Below are 26,538 nucleotides of genomic sequence, written 5' to 3'. Positions count from 1 at the left end.
CAAATTTGTGCTCATGCCATTAATATAATATATATTTGAGTTAAAATCGATTTAATTCCTACAAATCTTTCATCATGTGCTTCGACTATCTTTAGCTTCCTCGAAATGTCGTATTAGTCCAACGTTTACCGAGAACTTTCTGCCACATTTTTTCACGGAAGAATATATTCTAGAACATATCGATCGTTTTTGGCAAACCAAAGGCACGTCAAGTAGGGATGACTTCTGGTTTTCGATTGTATAGGGTTCTATATGAGAAATGTTGGTTATTTGGCTGAGTCTGATAATATAACTAAGTATTTCAGCCAACCGTAACATTGAACCTCAATTCTAACAATTTAGGGTTAAAAGCTGCTTGGATGTCTAATCATTATCGCCAGCCACAAGTAGCCCTTCCGGCTATTAAATACCCTAATTTGGTCCGAGATGCATAACATGCGGTATGAATTGGACCGTTAATGTTCATAACATCATTTGTTCTAATAGGAACAACAAAGCTCATATGCAATAATTAGTGTAAGAATTCAAAGCCAAGTACTGTTACTTGGCCAAAATTATACATCGATCAAACAATTATGCAACGAAGTTGGAGCCGCTGAAAACACTAATCCATGTCACTCATTTATGTATATTGCTTACACATCTGTTGATATATACAGACTATCACATGATAACTGATCTGATCGTTTTTTTCACGAGTTTCCATATCATATCGTCAGTCCAGCCAGCCCGTGAGCTTATGTTATGAAAAACGAGGGAATAAAAAAGATACTAGGCTCTTAACATTTAGTAATTTGTTTATTACACATTTAGGGTCGATACAATAACAAAACTCACAGCTTCCATTTTATTGTAAAGTGATATCGTATCACTTCACTGATATGTTTTTTATTCACGGCTTTTTCACACTGATATGGAATCTAAATTCATATAATAAAAAAATTATGTATAGAATTTATGGTGAAAAAATAAAAATAAAGATAAAAGTCAAGAGATTTAGATAATTTGTTCTAATTTTCGTCGAAAGCAAAATATCTAACAGTATTTTGTGAACAGTATTCATGCATTCTTCTCAACTGCCACAGTCGTGAGACAAATGAAAAAGTATAGTCTTTGTGTATTCATGATGACGACTGAGAGCTTTGAGCTTCTGTCTGACTTATCTTAATGTTGGCGAAAAATAACGAGAAAATTTTTGAACATTCGAGCTTTTACTTAATGATTATTGACATCACCTCAACACTCCGTAACTCCGAAAAATCCATAATTCCGCGTAGCCATGTTTTTAGTGTTTACCTGTTGTTTTTTAAGCCCTATTTTTTAGAGCAGTCGACTCTTGGCAAGGGAAAGGTGCGGACACAGATCGACAAGCTAAAACGGTTAATCAGAGTACATTGCATGCGTATGAAATACATGTTGAGAGTGTTTTTCTCTAGGTAGTGCTCAAATTAGTCAAAAAAATTTGTCCCGATTGTTAATCGTAAGATTGGTATCATGAAGTGATCGTTCCTTGAGTTAAAAATCCTAAATATAGGTTATTAAGTTAAATGATGCCGATAAAACGAACAATTTAATATTCAAATATAAAAGGACTGAGACCGCTACCTCTCGAGGATTAACAGAAAAATATATGCATCATGCAGTGTTTAATAATTTATTAAAAAAACAGCTGTCAGTAATTACAAAAATATATTTATTCGCAACTTGCAGCCTTTAGCAGATAAAAGTGGCTCAAAACCTTCTATTGAAAATCAATCAACTGAGTTCCTTTCAGTTTTCATTTTAGATAAATCTTCTAATTACCTGTTACTTTAAGTCTCTAATACTTATGTTTACGATGTAGGGTAATAATTGCTGTAATTAGAATCAAAATTTAACTTAAAAGTTAGCGAGTCATAACAAGTTTAATTAACATGTCGTAAAGCCTGGTGTAGGAAAGAAGGCCAATAACCAATCCGAGACGCAGCGGACGCTATCTTTAAGGCTGCGAGTTAAAACAAGTTTAAATATTCCGTAAAGCTTGATGTCGGGCAGTCTAAGGACTTTGAAACTTAAGCCGCCCAGACATACTTCTTTGGCGCAAAGACAAAATCTGTAAATTAACTTTCATTTCTTGCTGTTCCTTCAATTTCGTCTTAATCATCGCCATTTACGATAAAGCCGTTAATACAATATTCATTAAAAATAATTCGAATTTGTGTGAAATGGTCAAATTACTTGTATTTTCGCCCTTGGCCCAGTTCCTGAAGTACTGCATTAGCCCTAAAGCGCTTATCATATAATATACGAGCCGCTATTTTAACATGTTCATTACCGTTTGTTTGCTTTTAATTAACCGATGTTGAGACGTGTTTGCCGGGCTAGAGATCTTAATTAGGGTAAGCAGGCGGTTGGCCGCTGAAAATAAAACTACAAGCAGAAGTGAATAACTAACGAAGTGTCGATTAATATTCTTTCTGCACATAAATGAGAAAGATAAATGTCAGTGCGAAAAAGAAGAAAAAAGGGGGGAAATGGTTATTTTTCTATATTTTTTGGTATATATATTGGAAGCGGCCATAATTTTTGCAAATATATATATATATATCAGTTCGATATTCTTTAACAAATCTCCGAGCTCCGAGGCTGACGGATGTAGTTTTATCTAGAGGCACTGAAGTAAATGGTGTGAATCATCATCCAAGATGCACCACGCAATCTCTTTTTTAACGTAATTTTTTTTAACAGATGTCAAAACTAATATGTACTACTAACACCACACAGGAACCTTTCTCTGAAAGCAGACACCGCAATACGCCATAGTTATCCATTTACCTTTGTCCATATTTTCCATTACCGTGAAGAGAACAGGCTGCCAGCCAAGAAAGATGATTGGTTCCATGCAACACAGCCGTTGTCGTACGATGGAAGAAAGTCCATAAAAAGATTCAATTTACATTATGTTATCTGCTCTTTCTTTTAAGTCATTTCGCTTATTATTGCTAATTATAGTTCATTTTACCGAGTTTGTGTAATTATCAGGTTAATGTACACTCTTGAATAGTAAGAACAAAAACCAGTATTTCTGAACGCATTTTACCTACTGAGTACGTCAAATAAAAGATGTGGCAAACCGAGTCATTAGCATCAAATATTAACCACTAAAACTGAATAATATTTTTATTTAGAACAATTTTGACGTATTCCACCGTACGTTTATTCAAGGACCTTATTCTTTGCGGTGCTAAAAATTACCAACACACTGACGTCATAAATGTGAACTTTACGTTTTAGACCACGAGTATGATTGTTAGACAATGCGACTAGTGGATGATATTCCAGTTATCATTCTTATTTCAATGAACCGCATACTTATCATTCCGAACCAACTTAAGCCAATTTTTTTAAACAAAAAAATAACCGAGATAATTAATAGCCCACCGCTTTTATTTCATAAGCGAAGACGTATTGGGTTTATTTTATTTTATTTTATTTTGTATTGTTTTTTTCTTTCCCAAAAGACTAGTCACAAGATGGCCTACCACGATCATTTTACAATTCTTTCACTTTTCACAGACCTTCCAAGGACATATCTTTTTAACAAGTCCTCAACATTTACGATTCCTGGGACAACACATCGACTAAGAGTTCTTCTTGTTGGAGGCGGAGGGTATGGATGCCGAGGCAATGCGCCTGGGAAGGCAGGTCGCGCGGGAAAAGTGAAGGTGGTTATCATCGACAATATCTACTTAAAGAACAGAACTTTGGAAGTCAAAGTTGGCAAAGGAGGAAAGTTTCCAAGAAGTTTTGCCCCAGGAAAAGACGATACAAGTAAAGAGTCTTCATTTATTAGCTATAGGGCCGAAGGTGGAAAAAACTGTGATTATATTGCTTCGAGCTTTTCGACTGACACCAGATGTTTTGAACACTTTAAAATCAGTCATGTTACTCCAGGTAATTATTATATCATCTTTAGAATCATAATGTTTTTTGAGTAAACTTTACTCACGGATTAATGATGGAGGGATTTGTCAATCTATGAACACGATATAAGACAAGATAGACAAACGTTGTTTCAGTAAAATTAGACCTAAACGCACTGAATTTTCCTTTTTATTGTTATATATGTTTTTAAATTTAGCTAAGGATGTAAAGAGCATTAATATATCGGCATGTCAAATTCAATCCCCCACCGTGTTACTAAGTGGCGATGGCGGAGTTTTAATCGATAACAATGGGCCATCAGCTATGCCAGGAAAGAGCAATAGATCTTCTGCGGGTGGTATTGGTTACGGCGCAGGCGGTGGGTCAGGTGGAAATCACAAGACATCTGAAGAAGGATGTGATCTGGTTGATGGTGGAGATGGTGCTCCAGGAGTGGTCTACATTGAGGTTGTTCCAAAAGGTATGTTATTATATCTGTTTACTCAAAGAATCGTGGACTATATGTTTTAGGTGAGCTTATTTTTCATGTTTATTTATTTATTTATTTATTTTCAATTTGAATATCTTGCTTCATATTCACCAATATTCATAAATTGAACGCTAAGAAGAGCTAAGTATTCCGTGATTATTCATAAATTCTGAAATTCCACGCCGCTGCAAAGACTGAGTTGGAACTGAGAGGTGTTCATTTCTATAATGTCAGTTATAGAGGTGCGCACCCTTAAACCTTACTTCACAATAAACCGCAGTAGACCGCATTGCTCTTGCCGTCTTTGCTAGAACGTTCTTTGGTGCTTTTCCAGGGCATAGAGAGAACGGCAACGCCAAGGACGACGGCGCGCTTTTACGGATTCATCAAAACGTGCTTACGTCATCATTTCATTTCCCGTCCTTAATATGTAAGCGAACAGGCGAACGAAAGCGTCGATATTTAATTACTAATTCTTATCATTTCTACTTAGTTTGTAGAAAACCCGTTAGCGTTTTGTTCGCAATTGCGTACTCCTCAAACAGTTCCTTCACAAGCCAGAAGAAAACCATCCAAAATATCATCAAACTGATTCCTCAGCGAAAAGTGGGAGTTTTAACCTTCAAAGACAAAACGTTCCAGAAAGTTAAGCTTAGAGAGTACAACGACAACCAACAACTATTCTCCGCCATCACCAACCTAAAAATTGCCTACTCCACTGAAATTATAAATTTCACTAACGTTTATTCAGAGGCAATATTGGCATTTCGTGAGGAAGAAGCATCCAGGAACAAGGCAAATCTGAAGGTTAGCTTTTCGAAGACATTGGTTATGTTTACTCATAGTTGGAAAAAGCATGTCCGCCGGAGCCAACTACTAAGCCTGAAAAAAGAACTAAAATTGTTAGGCGTCAAAATAATTTTGGTTGGACTTGATGAAGACCTTACCGATGTGCAGCTTCGAGAAATGGTCAATGACGATGACTTCGTATACACTAGTGATGGTGATGATTATGATCTGGTGCTCCCCATGAAAGAACCATATATCATAGATACGATATGTAGAGGTAAGATACTTTTTCATAGTTAGCCTCGTAAAGTGCTTTAAAAATTTGTTGATTTAAAAAAGAATGTTTAAGAGGACAAGAAGCGCTAGCCTACACGGTGTAGACTGCCCAAATTCCTTATCTTATATACGTCCAAGCAGCTAACAACCTTATCCCTTACGTTATCGGTAGACCCATTGTATTTCCATAATTTAACGGGAACTCCAACTAAAAGCATTACTACTAATAGAGTGCCTTCTACTTCATCTCGTGAAAAGAACGCGAATGGACTTCAAAAAGGTAATATATTTTAAAACGTTTTTCAGTATCTGAAAGCTAAAAATTATAAATACTTTTTTGATAAAAAGTTAATGATATCAATTTATATAACAAATTGAAAATTATAAATGCAAATTGTATTCTAATGTTATATTATTAGACTTTGAGTTCTTATTAAACTACGACATGAAGAAAGTTAATATAAAGAATACGACCGAAATTGAAGTAAGTGTGATCACATGTAGCTCAATATAGTTTTGAGTAGATGAGATTGAGAGTTGGAGAGCTAGGGCGCTGGCGCGCGTTTTGGCGCGAATGAGCTCGCGCTCGACAAAATCATAGGGACTGCGTCAGCATAAGACATTCCTAGAAATATTAGATTATACAGGCCAAGGTTTTTCTCCGCGTATTCCGAAATAACACTACTCTACAAATTAATTAATAGACAAAACAATAGATAAACACTTGAATTTCAGGCGACGCTGTCTGATACCCTTCCTACGCCACCGAGTACACACGCACGTGGGTGTAATTAATTAACCTTCGTTCCCAACACACGGCATGAAGACATCCATTTCCCATTAGTTGAAGTCACTACTCGCGAGTACTAATAAGAGTTCTAAGACAGTCATGTAAAGGAGAGTGTGTACTAATTTTTTTTCTTTTATTTAAACATTGATTATTTGAAGCGTGTCATGAACATTGCTGATAATCTGATACTAAACAGTCACAGAATACCAAATAATACCAAGGTATGCATGGTTATTGATTGTGTGAACTGTAGCTTTGACGGCCTTTCTTTGATCACATCCTCTTATTGTCGCTGTTCCAGAATAACTTACTGTTCCTTCGTGGATTTTTTTCAACAGACAGCTCCTGGATTAAAGGTCATCCAGTTCTTGGAAAATTTTGGGCTCCAAATGGCATCAACAGTGGCTTCATTTGCAGATGGCGACAGCGGTCCTCGTAATTTTAACACCAAACATTTAGGTATTGCATAAGACCTTGACCATGTGAATCATATACTTATTTCATTAGCCTATCTTCGGATTGAGTGATCGAGAGCAAAACTATCAAAATAGAGGCCCTGGGGACGATAGATGAATAGATTAATAAATAGACTAATCGTTTTATTGTTTCCCTGAAGCCTTGATTAAATTCTGACCACACAAGGTTACCTCATTCAACCACAATATGAAAATTCCCGCACTGTTGCGTTCTTCGCCCTTTGCCACAATTGATCCAAATCTTTATGTTATACCGTCTTTTTCACTTAAGGCTTAACAGTCGCTACCGTGAATTTGATTTCAACAACTAGCATAGATCTGTCAAATGCATTGAATAAAGGTCACGTGATTGTACCTAAAGATGCGTTCCAAGGCAATGGTAAGAGATGTGACAAATTAGCTAGTATGATTATGATAAATGTTTTTTTTTCTCGTCATAATCATCATCGCACTGATAATTATGATGACGATGGCGTAGGCATGTCATTGGAACTTGCAAAAGTAAAACTTCGTCCCCAAAAACTGTCTGATTCAAAACGGAAAGAAAAAGATATATGTTTTTTTTAATTTGACACCTGATTCATGCTCTATATTCTGATCCTATATTTATAAGTCCGATATGTAAAATATGTAGGTCTGTATGTGTATGTAAAAATTTTAAAGTACTAAACTTTAGCCCAGGGTTTCATAATGTAGGCATTCGTTTGGGTTTTTAATACCAAAATCGAACTATTAAAAAACAGGACGTGGTGAGTTTTTAACCTTGTTTCAAGTTGATCGCTACGATCGTTACGATCACTGCGATCGCTCAAAAATGCATTTCAGCCATCAAATGGTAACAACACGGCCTTCAGCATTCGCAGCGATCGCAGCGGTCATATGAACTACTCTTCGACGATCGCATGTTCGTTGCGATCGTAATGTGAAGGATGTTTTGGCCAAACATTAAGAGAAGAAATTGCTCGTATCTTTCAAAAAATATTCTTTTATACCAGTTTAATTACACGAAATAGGATCAAAGTCTGTGTTATTCGAAGATCATCAAAAAACAAACTACGACAGATTGTTAATTCCTCTCTGTTTTGGAAGATATCTCGTATATGAAAAATGATTCTGTCGTCTTTGTTAAAGCAAAGCCGGAAGACTTAAAGCGATAGATTAGAGCACAAAACTTTCTGCTGTAAGTTGATTTGTGTTTGGCGCCAAATGCGCAATCCATTTTTCCAATTTTATGTTGTCCGAGGGATTCCTCGAATTACAGCGATTGCAGCGATCAACGAGAAACATCACAATCGCTACGATCACCAACTGCGATCGCCGAAACATGTTTGTTGGGCGATCGTGGGCATCTAATGTAAAGCACGCTTGATGTGATAGTGTGAATTAAAAAAAGCCTTTTAACGAATTAAAATTAAAATTAAAATTTCTTCGTGTTCCAGGCCGTGGAACTGTGGTGATGTTATCTTCAAATCCCGTTGCCTCGATGAAGAAAGAAAAGTAAGCAGAATAAATGATTAAAAGAGCAATGGTTGATCAATAGAAAATACAGCGAAGGGTCCCCAGTGGAGGCTAGGAGAGGGGGGGATAGGATGCCAGTTTTCCAGTAGCCTACTCTTTATTGTTAATGTATACTATTATTTTTAAAAGCATAACGAAATCCTTTATATTAATGGACTATTAGCCTTTCCTTATTTATTCGGTTTAGATAGACATTTATAAAATAATCTAGTAGTCTTTTTTCCTTATTTCTGTTGTTTCCTACGCTTCTCGCGTGTTCTCTTCGTAACCCTCTTCATGATAACAGCAGACCATCGAATACGAAATAGTCTTCTTTTTAATATTATATATTTAGCATTAATTATATATTTAACAATGCATCTCTAAATATCATACAGTGGCACAGTTATTACCAGCCAGCTCGTGTCCATCAATATCAACCCCAAGTCACCAGACGTCTTCAAAAAACCTGTAGAAATAACGTTTGATATTAACCAGGCAAGTTTCTTATTTATTAGAGTAAAGTCTGCCTGCCTTCTTTTAGGTGTTAGGTATATTTGGGGGAAATCCTCAAATTTTAAGGGTGGCAATTTCAAAGAAAATATTTTTGGAATCTAACTGCTCTAGTGATCAAAGGAACCAAACACATGAGATACAGGGGAATTTACCTATAAGAGTACTACAGTTCAACTTATTCCTCTTGCAAAAACCAAATTATGAGGAACCAAAGAGCCTGAATTCCATGCTGCAGCTTTTTCCAATAAGACCTGCTTTTTTTTCTCAATCCTTAAATAAGAATCAGTTGACTTTGGAAGCGCACTTTACCTGCTAAAAGATGTACAATGAAAATGTTTAATACGCGCAGCACATAAGGTAGCCAGAGCTCTCGCTATCGCGCGCTAGGGTTTTCTAGAGTCACTGGCAGTGAGATGAGCTTGTGTAGTAAGAATGAAAGGGCTCTGACGTCGAGAGTGTATCAAGCACTTTGTTGTTTGAGTTTCTAGCGCTTTAAATGTACTAACAACCCTTGTACCTTCTAAGGATCTATTAGACGGAAAACGAGCAAGCTGTGAATTCTGGGAACAGAAGAAACGGTAAGAAAGTATAAAAGTCTCGTTGTAAGAGCTCGAGTGGCGAATCCTCAAACAGTTGAGAGTGAATATTGATTTGACTAAAATACCATTTGCGACAAATTATGTTCGAAAATTCGAGATTTATGGCTTTTTTTCTTTATGAAAGTACCAGTCCAAAAACGTTTTTACTTTCGTTCCCTTCTATTAAAATTATGAAACTGAAAAGAAATGAAATGAAACGATTCAATGTGGCCACAGTGAAAACATCACACCAATATAAAATACACCTTTTACGATCAATTTCGAGCGTAGCAGATAGCGCAAGGAATTAGCTGTAGGTTCTAGGGGGCGGATTGTCTCTTCCCTTATCCTTCGGGCTAAAACCTTATTTTACGTAACCCTTATACAAAGGATGGATCGGTCTCAATTCTAGTCAGGTCCTACGTCCATACAATGCCTCAGCTCTATGTAGAAGTAATGTTTCCGCAATATATGTGAATACCTAGATCGAGGTGTTCTTAATTCTAGCTTTACTTCTTTTTTCAAAGAGAGGACTTCCCTCATGGTTTTTGGTCGCCAGAAGGATGTAAAATAGTGAGCAAGGATGATGCAAGTGTTACCTGCCATTGCAATCATCTCACTAGCTTTGCTGTGCTAACAAGAGTGCACGTAGACGAGGTATGCAAAGCGGTTCGTTGCACAAATGTTACAAATATGACAGATTTGGAATTTACTGTTGGTTACATTGTCACTGTTAAAACTGGAAGTGTCAAGTGTGGGTTGTAAATTTGTGGTGCGTCTGGGGTAGAAAGAGGAAAACTCAGTCACATGCTGCATGAGAATTAGAATGCTTTCGATGCTCTATGATGAATCCGGTTTATTTTTTACTAGCTGAAGCATTTTCAAGCCATAGTATTATGAACCAATTACGATTTTGAGACGACAACACCACGAAGTATCGCGACCCTCCTATAAGTTTGATCGAGAGAGAGCCGCCAATATAGACCCGTATTGTCGGCTTCAGAATTACCGCGCGTGCTTGGCTTATGAGATTTGATTGACGGCGAAAACATTGGTATCTCAGTCTAGTTTGTGAATGCAACGGTTCTTATTGGAATCTCAACATCGATGGCGAAAAATTTATTTTTTACAACTTTGATCTTCATAACTTATTTCGTCTCAAAATCGTAATAAGTTTGGAATCGCGATTCTAAAGAATTTAGCACATAAAAAAGAAGAAAAAAACTGACCGAATTTGTTGATTAAAAGCGAAATTCTCCTTCCCAGCGCGCGCTTTGGCGCAAGCAAGAAGCTTAAAAATGTACGTGACGCGCGCGCGATCAACCTTTCCTTAGCCAATCAGAAACCCTAATTTTGAAACCACAATACCAATATAAGAAACTATTCAGTGAATCGCGATACTACTTAACAATATAGAAGTATTTGTTGCCTTGAAGCTATGTAGCCGCAGCTTCACATGTTAAACATCTAGACAACAAGGGAGCGTGATCAAATTTACAGAATGTTTCTCCAACAGTATATATTTTGTAGTTAATAACGTTATAACTGGTAGTACACGCTAATGTGGATTTTTTCGCAAGCAGACGCCCTCTGAAAATCATGCAAGATATCTGACTATCATTACATATGTCGGATGCTCCCTGTCTATGTTGGGATGCCTTCTTACGATCATTATACATGCTGTTCTACCGTAAGTATTCCGTCGCTTTCAATCGGAAACCTTTAGGTTACTGGAAACCTATTTGAAACAATGCCAGAGCCTTAAACACAAATCGGGCACGCTCGGTAAAGGTGAATTAATGGACATGGAGTTAGCTCGTTTCAAGTTAAAAAACAATTGCTGTCAAACAATATTTTTGAAATCTTTATCATCTGACCTTTAAAAAGATATATAGTATTAAGGGTTTTTGTTGAACGTAATGCGTAGAGAAAGTTTAAGAGAAACATACCCCTGAAGGTCTCCAGTTACATTAATACTAAATCGATCTGGTAGTTTATTGTGCATACATTCTCGCATATCTTATGATTAGAAATTACTGATGCATGATGAAACTACTACCTTTGCATAATTCCTCAAAAACACAAGGCATGACGTCAGATTGTTGCTAAATTATTTATCTTGAATTTGGGAAGTTTTTTAAATGATATAAAATTGTTGCCTTTCTTTTTAGGAGCCTGCGAACGGAAAGGGCTTTCATCCATATTAATCTAGTGACAGCTATCTTTCTTGGCCAAGGATTCTTTTTTATTGCTGCGTTGTTGGAAGGACCTAGGGTAATTAAACATCCTTGTAAATATACTAATGCTTAACAGCCGTACCATCTTGCGCAAGAACTCATGACATTTGAATGAACGTCAACCCTTTTTGAATGATTTTTTTTAAATGTCGCAAGTCCTCTAAGAACTTAGTGATATTTGACTTTTTGACTCCTGAAATATTTCGGAGAACGGGATGATGTGGTAGTACACTCGCCTGTCATTTCTGCAGGGGTCTCGGGTTCAATTCCCAGACTCGACATCACATTTCAGCTGTAGAGTTTGTCAGGTCTCTACCTTGATTCAAGGGCTTTTTCTCCTCGGCATGTGCAATTCTCCTCCCTTAATATTCCTATTTGATCTGGTTATTCCAGGGTGTAGTTTAATTTCAAAGTTTTGAAAGATTTCAAAGCATTTATCAAAGTCTCATTCCTTCAGCTTAAATTAAAGCCCGCGCAAGTAAAGACAATCTTTGATTATATTTTCAGGCCATGTGCTATTTTACAGCCGTTGCGTTATATTTCTTTTATCTGAGTGTATTTACGTGGATGTTGGTGGAAGGTCTGCATATCTATTGCTTGGTGATTCGTGTTTTCCACTCTGGTCATGAGAGAAAAAGATTATACACAGCCATAGGCTGGCGTAAGTGTTTTCTGAACTTTCTTTAGCTTTTCCCCAGGTTGCAACATATTTAAGTGTGGGTTTGTCTGTTGTGGCTTTAAATTTCAGGTTTAGGCGGGGGGGCGTGCACATAATCTTGGGTTCAAAAACGTCTATGCTATTATGCACCTTCACATCTCTAGTAATAGGGGGAAAAATCTAAATTTCAAATCTATGAAGAAATTCTTATTACAATAAAATAACTGCAAAAATTGGATGACAGCAAACTGCGGCTGGCAGGAATAAAAAAAACCCTGAAGAATTAGATGCTTTTTTTTTGTTATTGCTTTCCGTTGTGTTGACGGAAGAAATTCAATTAGCCCCCTCCCCTCCCCAAATTAATTACCCCCCCCCCCCCCCCCCCGCTTAAAATTTTGGCTAGATCCGCCCTTGAATACACCAAAGAGTTTCAGATGGTATCTTTATTACTACAATCATGGTTGTCATGTCTTTCGTTATCAGCAACTATTAGAATACAGCAACTATCAATAAATATTGCTATAGCAATTCAAATGAGCATGCGTTAAGTATTAAAAAATTCCGTTTCCTGGATATTGTATAATGACAAAGTATTATTTGCCTTTTTCTCAGTTCTTCCTTTAATTATCACTGTCGTTTGTGCCTCTGCTTTCCGTGGTGATTTTGTATCAAACAAACTGTAAGTCCATCGCTATGTCATGCTTTTTGTCTTTTCTTTAGTTGCGGATTTTATCTTGACAAGATTTTTCATAAAAAAACTAACTAGATAACTATTGCAATACTTTTTTCTATAACAGGTGTTGGTTGTCAGTTGAAAGTGGAGCTATATGGGCGTTTGTTGGACCTGCCATTGCAATCATAGCGGTAAAATATACTAGCATAGAACTTGTCTTTCTTTAGCAGAGATAAAATATAATTTTCTCTTCAACTTTTCTTGCAATTTTTGTGAGTTTCAATGCAATCGCTGCTAACGAACAGGTCGATAGTTATTTCTAACGTGAGCTAGTTCCCCTCCAAATGAAAGAAAGAGCCCTTTCTTGACTGATTTACGATCTTTTGTCTTCAATTATTCAAGTAAGTCAATGTTTTACAGGTGAACCTAGTAATCCTGATACTGGTTCTAAGAGTGACAGCTGGAGTGATGGTAAAAGATGAAATCCAAAATCGATCCAAGTAAGTATTCACCTCACCTCACCTCACCTCACCTCACCTCACCTCACCTCACCTCACCTCACCTCACCTCACCTCACCTCACCTCACCTCACCTCACCTCACCTCACCTCACCTCACCTCACCTCACCTCACCTCACCTCACCTCACCTCACCTCACCTCACCTCACCTCACCTCACCTCACCTCACCTCACCTCACCTCACCTCACCTCACCCGATCAGTATGCGTATTACCATATATTCGAATGTACCTTATCATGTATATTAATTTGTACTCTCAGCAGGTCTCTGGTCAGAGCATGCATCACTCTTCTTCCGATCCTGGGACTTACATGGATGTTTGGTATTCTTACCTTTAACAATAGAACTGTGGCTTTCGAATATCTTTTTTGTATCTTCAGTTCTTTGCAGGTTAGTAAGTCAGGGTATTTTCGATATACATTTTAGTAATTAGGAGCAGAGGTCAACGCTATACATCCATAGAGGAGGGAGCTGCGAAAAAGAGCGATAAGGTTATAGCTAGTTTTTTGTTGTTGCTGATACTGCTGTTGTGATGCTGCCCTTAGCTTGTTCTGCTTTATGATATTTCAATGTTCTATTTTCCAGGGTTTATTTATCTTCCTGTTTTACTGCGTTGGAAGTTCAGAAGTAAGTTGCCTGAATACTTTTCTTGTCATATATAGAGGATATTACATATTACATGGGCGCGCGGAGATACGAAATTTATCTTCGAGTGTTGAAAAGATCTCTCACGAGTGAGCGCAGCGAAGGAGTGAGAGATTTTCAACACGAGAAGATAAATTTCGTATCTCCCAGCGCCCATGTAATATTCTGTTTATCATATAATTATCAATGAAAGTATGTTTTGGCTTTTTCAGGCAATTCTTTTCGTGTATTTTTGAATAGCCATCGCAATGGTGTTATTTTCACACGTGAAAATAACATGTTATTTTCACGTGTGAAGATATCAATTTTTCGAAATAGAGAAAAATAGATATTTCATTGGTAATTATATAATAAATAGATGATATTACATATTACATGGCCGCGCGGCGGAGATACAGATTCTATCTTCGAGTGTTGAGGTGGCTTACAAGTAAACGCAGCGAACGAGTAAGATATTCTCAACACAAGAAGGTAAAATCCGTATCTCCAAGCGACCATGTAATATTCTGTTTAATACATTATGAAATGATGAAATACAATATTGATGGATTTTTACTATTTAATACGATTCCTAAGAATTCTAACCATAGTGTTATTTTCACATGTGAAGATGCCACATTTTAGTGATAGAAAAAAAAAAAAAAAAAAAAAAAAAAAAAAGAACAACAATTTCATCATGCATGCGCCAAATACGATGATCCTCATCCAAAGCTAATCCACTAAAAGAAAATAGAAAAGCTATCAGATATCATTCGTATTTTACCCAAAATTAATCCTAGGTTCGAAGGGAATGCAGACGTAAGCTTCATACCTACGAGACCAAACGCAGCCTCAGGATTTCCCACAATACATCTGGCTATACAAAATCAGGAAAGCCAACCCTGAATTCTTCGAAAATATCAAGGAACTCAGAGACCACGGGAAAAGATAAAGACCAGTCAAATTATGAAAATACTTTATTATGAATGTAGGCGCAAAAAATAGTATGGCTGGTATAATATATGGATGGTATGAGATATGGATGGTTAAAGTGCATATGACACGAAAACATTTCAATGTTAAAAATGTGAAGTTTATTGGCATTAATAAGCATATCACGGTTAAATTTGTTTCAAAAACGTATTTCTTAAGAAAATCATTTTGTTTAAAAGTCTCCAGATTTAGTTGCAAATACACGAAATATGTTTGAATGTAGAATCTTAATTTCAGGTAGTACACTTTTCAGTTATCCAGCATTTGAAGAATACTACGTAAGCTTTCAAATATAGCTGAATAGAATATGCCTTTTGCTGTTATTTTATACGAATTACAATTTATATTTAGAACATTACTACTGAATCTAATTGGGCTTAATTTTCCCACGTATCTCAAGAAATAAGCTTTTGAAACGAATTTCATTACGATATGATTATTATTACTAACAAACTATACATTTTAAACGATGAAATTTTTTCGTGTCATATACACTTTAAATATGGCTAATATCTAGTCTGTTTGCGTGATCCACTGTTTTCCCATATTCCCACTGTTATAACCTTAAGTACTAGTTCTTGCTTTACCCGCTTACATAAGATGCATCATATGGGCAAGAAGTATCACATGGATAAGACTCAACAAAGAAGACTATTCTATAAATAGAATGGCACGTGGTACAAGTAAATTGGTTCTGTTGAAGTCAAACTCATCAGTATTATTAACGCGGGAATTTGTATAACTTTGACAAAAGTCATGATGCATCTTAAGGACAATAATGGGGTGGAAAAATCAAGTCGCACGAATTATTTCATTTCAATTCATAGAAACCACATTATTAAGGGATTACAGGATGACATGACACAGACATAAACAGTTGTGGAAATCGATTCTGTTTGCCTATTGGTTCCGATTGGTCAATTGCTGACCATTTTTTGACCAGTCCGCAATGAACGATTCATTTCAGAGAAAGTCTTAACAAAAAGCGTGTGTGAAGCGTGTAAGAAATCTAGAAGAGATAACTAGCTAAAAACTAGAGTGAGCTGCGTCGGTGTTTCTAATGAAACAGTAATGATAAAAGGGTAAATTTTACACCGTAAAAAGATGAAAAAACATACTGACGTTTCGGACGCTAGTCCTTCGTCGGAGTTAAAGAAAAAGCTCTTTTACCTCCGACGAAGGACTAACGTCCGAAACGTCAGTACGTTTTTTCATCTTTTCACGGTGTAAAATTTACCCTTTTATCATTACTGTAAGAAATCTACATCTTTTATGCATCTTTTACCTTTAATCCTTAAGGAAAAGTTTCAAAAGGCGTTTCATTTCGCCGTAGGTTATTTTACCTTGCATTGCTTTCCGTGGAGTGTGTATTTTTGTAGTGTGTAAACAAAATCGTGATAAAATGTGCAAAAAGGCACTTTGCCAGTGGACTACTTTGACGATTCGGCGGCCGTATTGAATCGTAATGCACTATGGGTCGTCAACGGGGCAAATAAAGCTTTCGTACAGTAATGAGCTGATGTCGATTGACATGAACGACTCATCACAAGAAAATACAAAAAAGATGTATTGAGGTGGCACATCTATCACCTTTACCCATAAGAAAAAGAAAAACTCACAAAAATCTATGTATTTTCCGTCAGCTTTGTTTTGTTTTGCACCCTGGCAAGATGGCAGCCGTATCGACGAAGTAGTCGATTCAGAAACATCATTTCTGAGAGAATCCATTACAGCTTACTTCAATCTTAAAGCTTCCTTTAAAAAAAGCTTAAATTAATATAAGAAGACATTTTCAGTTGTCCTCCATTTCGGGTCACTTCTTGTCAACTGATAACGCTGAAAAGATATATGAAATTGATAAATCTCAAACAAGGGATGGGTTAATACATGGTCTAATTATAAAATGGATATTAAAACGTTACATTAAAGGTGAAAAGATCTGTTATATGCATATTGTATCAAGAAAATGAAAAATAATGATTATTATAGCGATGTAACTTTAATCGAGTCACGTGGCTTGCTAGTAGGAAAACTAATAGTAGTTCGTGTGATATATGAATAGAATGTATATAATGTACAAATAAACTAGCAAATAGAACTACTTTTAATGTCTCTTTTTAATTGTTTATTTTGCCCCCTACTTTGAATTTCAGATGCCGTCTGATACCTTAATAAGATTTCTAATGTAGAGCGGCGCCGGTACGAGATGGGGTTAAGTGTACAGGTCCATTAATGCAAGCTATTTAATAAATTATTATTCAATATATTAATGAAGAAAAACTTTATTTACAATCTATAAAAACTATATAAGCTGCATATTGAATCGTAAATTAATTTAAAAATTTGATTTAAAAAAATGAATAATATGATAGTAAAAAATAAAATAAAATAAACTGGACACCCGAATGATGGGTTATATATGTGTATGACTAAAAGAAAAAAAAGAAAAAAATCTAATAATAATCTAATTCAATTCTATAAAAACTAGTTACAGTTTGTGCATTGTTTATGTCATAAATTAATTTCTTAATAGTTCTCGTTCCTCGTATATATAGTACTGCGGACCTTATTAAATTTATGGAAAGTTTTACTCTGAGCCAATGAATTAATATGTTGTACTCAAGCTGTTTCTTCTTAGATAGTTTTAATGCAAGTTCTGAAATAAACCGTCCTGCTTCCTTGTCATTTCCTCCATATGGTGTGAAGAGGAGTGGTGTGAATGTACATTGTCCTACCTCAATTACCATTCAATAAACAAAATGACATGTACAATGGTAAAATAAAGCAAAGTTATGAGAACTCTGATCCCAAAGAATCTACCGATTAATTTGAACGATAGATAGTAAAGTATAATCACGCTATTCATGAGGAACAGAAGTGCAAACGTGAATAATCTTTTATAGCTTGGTATTCTCACCCAAGGCAATGTGTAATATTAAGTTAATAAAGTTGTGAGGAAAAGTGTTCAATGTCAAGGCTGATAGAGACATACTTGAAAGTTAATTATTTAATTATAGAGTAAAATCATGATAGACATTGTTTTATATAGAACGCAAATCAGATTAAACAACCAAAAAGGTTATCAAAAGAAGAACTTCATGAACCTTAAGTAAATGCGGTAGGTTACATATTTTAAGGTCAATATCGTTGTATATATAATGAACGGTTATCTTAATCATTCCTAAGAACGAAATGCAGCAACGAATTATTCGATTGTTATTTGTTTATTAAATAGACACAAAGTTATAAAAGGTTAGAAAATAGGGTTCAAAAAAACATGGCGGCGATGATGTCAGTTTTTAAACTATTAAAGCGAACAGGGAATGTTATTGCTCCAACAACAACAACAACAACAACAACAACAACAACAACAACAAAATGAATCTAACATAAATATAAAACCAAAACCAAAAAAACTCTGTATGGTATTGGATTATACATTTTAAAAAATTTAAGGTTTTTTTTTTTAATCTCAAAAACTGGGAAACTTATCGGATACAATAATAAGCATCTGTTCTATTCTTCATTTGTCATTTATACATCGCATATATATATTTTTATATATCAGATAAATGTCACTTGTGTTTGAGATCTTTAATAGCCCTAAATAGTTTGTAATGATCTAAGATATGAAGATCATGCCATGGTCAAAAACACTGGAGAAAATAGACCTCAGTGCAAACAGCTGATCAATTTGTCTTTATCAATGTTCAATCATGATCAGGCCGCTCTTGTTTTCATTTTCGTGTTTGTGTACAGTTTATTTTGAACTCGCTTTCAGTCAGCAAAGGACACGCCTGTTTGTCGACCATAGGGCTCGAAACCGCGAATAAAGTGTAACAGTTACATGCTAGCTATTCTCTAAGCCTGTTAACTGACTGGAGCCAAGAAAGGAACTATGGTAAAGGTCTTTTCTGGATGTGATCTATTGGTAGTTCGTGACTCAAAACACGTTTTATGGGAGGGAAATTCGGGCTTCCTCTTCTTGATTTTAACGGCATACTAACTAAAAACTTTAAACATTATGTAAAGTCTACAACTATACAATCATATCCCATTCCCTTCTTACTGTCATTCTGCACTTTATATAATATTTTCATTCTTGGTGAGCATGTTACGTCATAGCCGCCATGTTGGTTGACCGATGACAAAGTATTCCTAGTTAGCTTCTCTGGATAGATCAACCAACATGGCGGCTGTTATTGTCATTGATATTGTCATTGTCATTTTTATTTATATCTCAAGGGATTTCGAGTCATGTTGTTGCACCCCAAGAATCTTGAATACTCAACCGTTCGTGAACTTCTAAAGTCTACTTCAGAATTGCTAAAAAATAAAATAAATAGATAGAAATAAAACCATCCATTATTTGCATAGTTATATTGAAGAAATAGAAAACGCTGCTTTGTGCAGTTATAAAGCACGCGGAGGTTGGCAGAACACGAGAGAAGTGTCAGGAGAAGCGCGACGCGTAGCGGAGTGCTTCTTCACACTTCTCTAGTGATCTGCCAATCCCCAAGTGCTTTATAACTCCACACAGCAAAGCAAGCAATTTTTTCATTTCTTTTATAAAATACAAATTACATGAATGACAAAACCGAAAGTGCGTGTGTGTGCTGTGTGCTGTGTGCTCTCATAAAGCACGCGCTCCCAACCAATCAGTACGCGAGATTTAGAGCAGTTATTTTATAAAGAAACTTTGTATTTATTGCTATATATGAATCAAAATGTATATGTGGCCATGGCAAAGGTTTGGCATGTGACCTAATTAGGTTGCAGTAACAACGAATCGAAGGCTATAGCGTAAGTTTTCGCACACAATTTTAATTTAAATTTCAACAAAACTCTGCTGGCAGGGTAGACTGGGATACCTGGAGGACCTGGAGGACCTTGTTTCAACATGCATGAAGGATTTAGTTGGTTGAGTTTCTAAAAATACTGATAAAGTATTTCGTGACGTCTCGAAGTAATGATAAACCAGACCCTGGTTGGGACGGTTTACTAGTATCAGAGTCTCTGAGAATCTAAAGGAGAACTACAAATAAGTTACAAAATTTCGAACAGCAGTGTTAAAAGCCGTTTATAGGCAGAGCGTTTATGCCTTACTCATCAAACTCATCGAATAACTCAATCTGGAAATCCAATTCCAGTCCCGGGTTCCGGATTTTGGCATACGTAATTAGCAACACGTTTCAAAAGTATGCAAAATACTCATACTCATAATCACTTGACAACATAGTGACATTGATTGACATCTGGTACATGATTATTGATTGGACTATAGACTGGAACCCTATAGCAGATACCCGCAAACGTCTCTTGGCTAAGTTCCTGAAGACCCCTGGGTAACTATTGCGCAACAGTTAATCATTTTGTCGCGGAAGAAAAAAAATACAAAAAAAGGCATTTTACGACTGTGATACCACAGGTATCCCAGTAAAAAGCACACGTGCACTATAATAACTTTACTTAATATAATGATATTAATTGATTAATTTCTACGACCTCAGAAATGCCCTATTGGACAATCTATTTAATCAGCTCTGATGTATCAGTAAACCATAATAAGTTTTAAAATTTACTGCTGGAATCAAACATCCTATCTATATATCTAGCTAATAACATTAGCTTATGTGATAACATTTCTTAATATCAAAGACACTCAGACTCTTCGCCGAGAGCAAAACTCTCGAGGTACTCCAATTTGTTTTCTATTTTTGTTAAACGTTTGTCGCTTTTTGCAACCAAATTTTCGTACCTGTTCAATTTACTCTCCATTTTATCGAGCTCTCGGAACATTTCTGCTAGTTCGCTCTCTCTATTATCGTTTATCGAAGTTGTTGTAGTCTTGGTGAAGTTCGATCTGGGCCGAGTAGTTGAGGAAGTTTCTTTCTTGTCTATTTCGTCATGAGCAGTTTTGGAACAACAATACCAATTTGGATATAAAGTAGGGTTAACGAAGGCCTCGAGTTCTTGATGCTTCCCTGAATGGCTTTCTTTATCGTATTTGTGGTTAAATCTCTTATTCGATGGCGCATTACCCACGGACCCCATGGGTTGGCCTTCACTTAAGCCTTCCTCGAAATGAACTGGATTCAAAATATTATTATGTCCAATGTTATGACCACTAGAGAAAGAAGCAAGGTTGTCTTTAACCAAATCATCATCAGAAGACGAACTATTCTCAAGATTTTCTAAACGTAAGTCATCCGATGATCGTGAAACATTTTCTTTGTAAACACGCGGTCGATTGACCCCTTGGTATGGAGAAAATCCTTGACTGTCTTCTTCGCTTCCTCTCACAAGACAACTCTGCAAAGATAACGGAGTTTTGTTTCGGGGTTGTTCAGATGGTAGCATCAAACGTCCCGTGGCATCACCTTTCCTATGCTGGGTCGTTATTATTTGATACTTCTTACGCGCAGATTCAATCTTCGTGTGTATATCCCCTTCGTGAGCTTTTTTTGGATCAGTTTTAAGATCTGTGTCGTGATACATTTTCACGACAGCTGGTGGCGAGGACGAGTTGCTCTTGCTGTTGGATCGTAGTAACTGTTCATAATTTTTAATCACCCCATGTAGGTACTTAACCATCTCTTTTTCTTCCCCTAGTACACTAGAAAGTTCATTTTGCTGTATCTTAAGCTTCGAGTTTTCTATAAGCAATCTTTTGGCGTCTAAGTCTCCCATGAGATTTAGTTATCTTGGTCGGAATCTGCTCAGTTGGGAAAGAGTTATGGCGTGATACATAAAAGGTCGAGTCCAGAACAACTCGTAGTATCATGTTTCTGAAACATAAAGACATGTCGTCACAAAGGTAATCATAGAACCAAATGTAATTCTTCTAAATGCCTGCAGCATTTGTAAGATATTGACATAATATTTTGTAATGAGACGTAAATTTTATTGTATACTTTTTAAACCTATTTTTGCTGGGTTAGGCGGGTGCGAACTTGATATTGTTTGGTAGGTAGATGCGTGGACGGATGGATGGATTTGGGAAGGGAAGCGTGGGGGTGGCGTGCGCTGCACATGCTTATGCACCGACTCTCACCAATTCAGGTTCGATTGCCTCCTCGGTCTTCGTGTCAAAAAGCCCGACTTCTAGATTCTAAATCGAACTATGGGCTGCCTTAACTTAAAATCTGTGAGGCATTAGAAGTTTTTGGTAAATTGAAAGGAGAGGGAGATGGAATTTAAAGGAATGAAGGAAGAAAAAGTTGCTATTCGAAGATAGTAAGAGAACAATGGCCGTATTAGCGTTCAGCCATGCACTGAAATACAATTTTAATCTTAATCGGCTAAAAGCCAATCTAAAAAAAGTTGGACTACAATTTGCATGAGCGAGTTCTTTCTTCTTTCTTTCATCAGGAACTGATTTAATTCCTAGGGGCTTATAAACCTAATCTCACATTTAATGCTCGCAATAATTGGGCAGCTAATGTTAGGAATGTTTTTCAATTTGATCAATTGAGGCTTCCAGTCATCAGGCACATTGAAAGGTTTTGATTTGGGCCAAGGGTACTATCTGTCAGTTGGGGTGGTTAATTCGTAGACATCTTCAACCACCGACTGAAAGCAGTTGAAAAGCAGGCTGGTTATGATCTTGATAGGAATTGTCCACAATGCTTTTTGAGGACATATTCAGTTGAGGTGGTGTAGGAAAAGCCAGGAAGGAAAACTATGAGCAGCTCTTCAATGGCCAATAACTGCACTTTTTGCAACATTAGTTCTCATAACAAAAAAATTTAAGCAAATCGGCTTTCAATCTTAAAGTTTCTATATATATATATTTTTTAAATATAGAAACTTTTTTTGCATTACTAATTTTCGCGCGACAACTTTTTTCGTGGTCTTAAATTTTGCGATTTTTTTGAAATAGCGAAGATTTAGTCGCCCGAAAATTGTCACCAATGACGTAATTCAAAGCCTGTGTATCAGTTCCCCATAGGTTTTTTCCATTCCCAGCCTAATCAAGTTTTACGTCTTTCACACAGTCACAAACAATTGACTAAAGGAGATAACTGGTGTGAAAATATGAAAGGCAACAACTATAAATTTTGAATAATTCTAGAAACAAAGCCGCTATATCAAGAATGTATATTCCATTTTTAAAAACAACACAACAATTTTAAATTTGAAAGACATGTTTCGACTTGTCACAAAGCCATCTTCAGTTAAGCTAATTACAATTTAGGCCAATGTATAACCTTGTAAATTGTAATTAGCTTCACTTAACTGAAGATGGCTTTGTGACAAGTCGAAACATGTCTTTCAAATTTAAAAGTGTTGTGTCTTTTGTGCTATTACGCTCATATGGAAATGTATATTCCACGGTACAGTTATACGTTTTTGTTGATTAATTACTGTCAATGCAGACGAGAATCAAATGATAACATATTTTTGTGGCATTAAAAAAGCGAAAAATAAAACCAAGACCGTATACCCACGCCTCACCATCTACAATTTGACACACTCCTAACTTCGTGGTGCTTGCTGAAAGATTGTCTTTGTCCAATCGATTGCGTCATCTCAACAATCTTTCATTTCTTAAACATTTCCGGTTTGTCACTAACTATATGTCGATGTGTTTTTTAATGACATTAGCTAAATTGGTTTCATCATGGATCAGCCTTACTTCTTGCCCCGGGTTATCTTTGATAAGTAAAGATGTTCATAATTGCATCAATATTTTGCCTTCTGCCAACTTCTAAGTGCGTAAAATCATTTCTAGCTGGTTGAATTACAAAACAGCTGACAATTAAAAGCATGGTTTATCTGTCATATCTGTTCGAGAATGAGTCGGAAAGCAACAGAAGATATCTTGCAAATCATTTATAATTGGTCTTTGTTTAGATGTGACATCCAAGGCTATCTGTTTACAGAAAAATATTGACTAAGTTTCTTCAAGCGTGAAACAACGACCGACAATTTGGTTTTGGGTAATAAATGTTCTATAGATGCAAGAAGCGGTGTAAATATTGATGCATTATTGGTGTATGTCTATATTTAGATTTAATGATATATGCAAACTGTCCAAAGCCATATTGAAGAACTTTGCGCCTGGATTCAGTAGTTACCAAGACGACATCACAAACAGCAAAAAAAAATGTTTATTCCAACATTCCTGCAAAATAAGCTGGATATGCCAAATAATTGGGCAGTTTTAATCACAGCTTAATTAGAAATATAATTTTAGCAAGAACCCGCTTTTGACAGAAAATAAACAAACAAAAGCAACATATAAATACCAAATAATTTACATTTATGAACAAAAAGTATGTATATCATTTAGAAAAGTGCTCAAGGAAAAGCGAATATAAAATAATGCAAATGACTGGCTAAAGATAAAAAAAGAGGTTAGCTATGATTAAGAAAACGTCATGATTAATAGTGTTAATTCAGCCTAAAGTTTTGTCCTTTTGGCAATCTTTTTGTATCGAATGATAAGAGTAAATTAGCTTGAAGAGGCACTTGGACAATGCACAGTTATAAATAATGTTTTCCTAAAGGCCCTTGCGAATGACACTCAAGGCGTCTAAACCAATAAACCAAAGGTCAAAATCTATAGACATAGCAGACGTTTATAAAAAACCTTATAATTTATATTTTGATTGCGTTAAAACTGGTTTTGCGGTGAGGCGACAAGTATGTGGTAAATAGATAATGGATGGGACTGTTCTGCAAAATAGAAAAGTTGAACAAATCTTTCCTAAGTAAATACCATAATTTTACTTATTAACAATAGATAGTCGTTTGGTTCACAGTGGTTATCACAAAACTCTAAATTTGAGTCACGAAATGCGAACGAAGAAAGGTTCTTAAAAAGTATAAAAGGCCAAGGATGACAAAGACACCGTCGTTTCAAAAATGTCTGATATGCGAGTTTTCATGTTGTGCTCGCAGCGTGAAACGAAGAAATAACAGATTATATATCTATTATCACCCCCGGTCTTTATTCTTTCGCTAAATCATAAAGCAAATACTTTGTCATCCCTCTTTATTCTGAAGTATCTTACGGAACACAAAGCAATATATTTTTTTTCTTAGATGGTGTACAAATTGATATGCACAATTTACCGGTTGAGTGGAAGGCCAAGCAGTCGGATGACAGCCATCCATATAAAAGCCGCAGCATCGCTTGATCGAATTTGACGTAGTCACTGAACACTTAATGTAGATGTACACAAACCTCAATAATCAGTTTGCATTGTACATGTCATCAAGTTTGTTCTTCCTTGAAAGACAACATTTCAGACTCTTTGGGTCCCGTCAAAACAAAACTTTTCCTTGATAGAAATTTCATTTGTTGGAGGTCCATCAATCCCAGACAGACATTTTTAATAATAATCTCAATTATGAAGTAAATAGATTCAAATTACTGACAGCGTCAAAAAGATTCCTTATAAGAATAAAAGATAATTTTATTTCCCTGGTTCGATGGTCTCACACGATGAGTTAGAGGTCGATCCACCACTTTCCACCAAAAGTCGTTCAAACTGATTTACTTTTTCATTAAGAAAGCCAAGAACATCACTAACATCATCCCATTCAGACGTGTCTTCCTCAGCTGACGTTTTATTAAGCGTTCTGTCCTTTGCTTCTTTATTTTTTGCCATCGAATCAGTTGATTTTGACCTCGGTAGACTGGAGATATCCGAGTAGGCTTCAGTCAAAGCCGAATCTGAGTTATAAGCGTTAGAAGCATTTGCTTTGGATTTTTCGCCTCGTTGTATTACAAAAGGCCTTGAGCCATTTCTCTTCACATTAAAAGAATCAGATCGCTTAGGCGGCTGAGGTCTTGCCTTTTCTTTAAACGAATTATCTAATGCGGAATGAGGTGGATCATTTATAAGTGTTTGAATATAATCATCGTTTAGCCTGTTTTGAACTTCATTAGGCTTTTCACTTGCATTCTCCTGCTTCGGTGGTAGATCAGGCGGTGTTGTAGTGTTATTTCGATCTAATTTCTCAGGTAAATCGGGAGTTTTTTCGCGGGGTCTATCGTGCTCACGAGCTTCCCGCTTTAATTGTCTGTATTCCGCATCCTTCTTCTGAATGGTGCGCTCGTGTTTCTTAGATATACCATGCAGATACTTAACCATATCCCGCTCACGCTTTAATTCATTCTTTAGCTGATTCTGTGTGATTTTGTACCTGTCGTTCTGATACTCCAGTTCTCTCATCTTTTTATGAACCTTCTGATTCTCCGCTTTGAGTAAAATAATTATTTTTTCCAAGTTGGAATTTTCTGCTTTCAACAGCTTGATCGCCATGTGAAGATTAGAACCTTGATCAATTGGCTCAGCCAGCCTTGCATCTTTTGCTGCTGTCGACACAGCCAGTCGATTTTTATTAGTGGGGCCTAGAAATGATCTGTCGATACCTAATGAGGCTTCTATGTGATCCCCAACTCTAGTATTGTGATCTCTGCGATGCATTCGGCGTACAGACATGACTGTTATAACGTACTGCAGTAGTACGTTGCTCGTACGCTAGAGTAGTTTCATGGAGGCATG

At 36.2% G+C, this 26,538-nt stretch overlaps 3 protein-coding genes across 6 annotated transcripts in view; 1 reads left to right on the top strand and 2 right to left on the bottom strand.

Moving 5' to 3' along the window:
• Window positions 1-16,122, top strand: part of LOC116298083 (uncharacterized) — a 36,637-nt gene extending 20,515 nt beyond the window's left edge. For all 3 annotated transcript variants that reach the window (XM_089031211.1, XM_089031212.1, XM_089031210.1), the window contains 21 exons: window positions 3,556-3,933; window positions 4,121-4,384; window positions 4,887-5,459; window positions 5,631-5,738; window positions 5,878-5,942; window positions 6,407-6,469; window positions 6,587-6,707; window positions 6,996-7,103; window positions 8,164-8,221; window positions 8,620-8,719; window positions 9,263-9,315; window positions 9,843-9,972; window positions 10,899-11,005; window positions 11,487-11,589; window positions 12,060-12,213; window positions 12,823-12,889; window positions 13,008-13,074; window positions 13,304-13,383; window positions 13,663-13,792; window positions 13,988-14,029; window positions 14,827-16,122. In XM_089031211.1, coding sequence (XP_088887337.1) covers window positions 3,556-3,933; window positions 4,121-4,384; window positions 4,887-5,459; window positions 5,631-5,738; window positions 5,878-5,942; window positions 6,407-6,469; window positions 6,587-6,707; window positions 6,996-7,103; window positions 8,164-8,221; window positions 8,620-8,719; window positions 9,263-9,315; window positions 9,843-9,972; window positions 10,899-11,005; window positions 11,487-11,589; window positions 12,060-12,213; window positions 12,823-12,889; window positions 13,008-13,074; window positions 13,304-13,383; window positions 13,663-13,792; window positions 13,988-14,029; window positions 14,827-15,012 — 2,957 coding nt within the window. In that variant the 3' untranslated portion in view covers window positions 15,013-16,122. The remainder of the gene's footprint in view (window positions 1-3,555; window positions 3,934-4,120; window positions 4,385-4,886; window positions 5,460-5,630; window positions 5,739-5,877; window positions 5,943-6,406; window positions 6,470-6,586; window positions 6,708-6,995; window positions 7,104-8,163; window positions 8,222-8,619; window positions 8,720-9,262; window positions 9,316-9,842; window positions 9,973-10,898; window positions 11,006-11,486; window positions 11,590-12,059; window positions 12,214-12,822; window positions 12,890-13,007; window positions 13,075-13,303; window positions 13,384-13,662; window positions 13,793-13,987; window positions 14,030-14,826) is intronic.
• A 3,701-nt stretch (window positions 16,123-19,823) lies between these two features.
• LOC116298075 (uncharacterized) lies at window positions 19,824-25,235 on the bottom strand. 2 transcript variants are annotated; one of them, XM_031706423.2, is made up of 2 exons: window positions 25,100-25,235; window positions 19,824-21,807 (listed from the first exon to the last, which is right to left on the bottom strand). In XM_031706423.2, exon 2 carries the CDS (start codon window positions 21,707-21,709, stop codon window positions 20,672-20,674), a length of 1,038 nt encoding a protein of 345 aa, XP_031562283.1. In that variant the 5' UTR covers window positions 21,710-21,807; window positions 25,100-25,235; the 3' UTR covers window positions 19,824-20,671. The 2 variants fall into 2 exon arrangements, with proteins under 2 accessions (XP_031562283.1, XP_031562285.1); XM_031706425.2 differs by lacking the exon at window positions 25,100-25,235 and adding an exon at window positions 23,477-23,849.
• A 203-nt stretch (window positions 25,236-25,438) lies between these two features.
• Window positions 25,439-26,528, bottom strand: LOC116298076 (uncharacterized). The gene has a single exon (XM_031706426.2). It carries the CDS (start codon window positions 26,473-26,475, stop codon window positions 25,444-25,446), a length of 1,032 nt encoding a protein of 343 aa, XP_031562286.1. The 5' UTR covers window positions 26,476-26,528; the 3' UTR covers window positions 25,439-25,443.
• Between the last annotated feature and the right edge of the window lie 10 nt (window positions 26,529-26,538).

Source organism: Actinia tenebrosa, unplaced genomic scaffold (assembly GCF_029948245.1).
Source record: "Actinia tenebrosa isolate PJP-AT-01 unplaced genomic scaffold, QUT_ActTen_1.0 PGA_scaffold16__25_contigs__length_10494907, whole genome shotgun sequence".
Classification (NCBI taxonomy): Eukaryota; Metazoa; Cnidaria; class Anthozoa; order Actiniaria; family Actiniidae; genus Actinia; species Actinia tenebrosa.
Note: the sequence above shows the minus strand (reverse complement) of the source record. Positions and strands in the feature narration are given on the sequence as shown.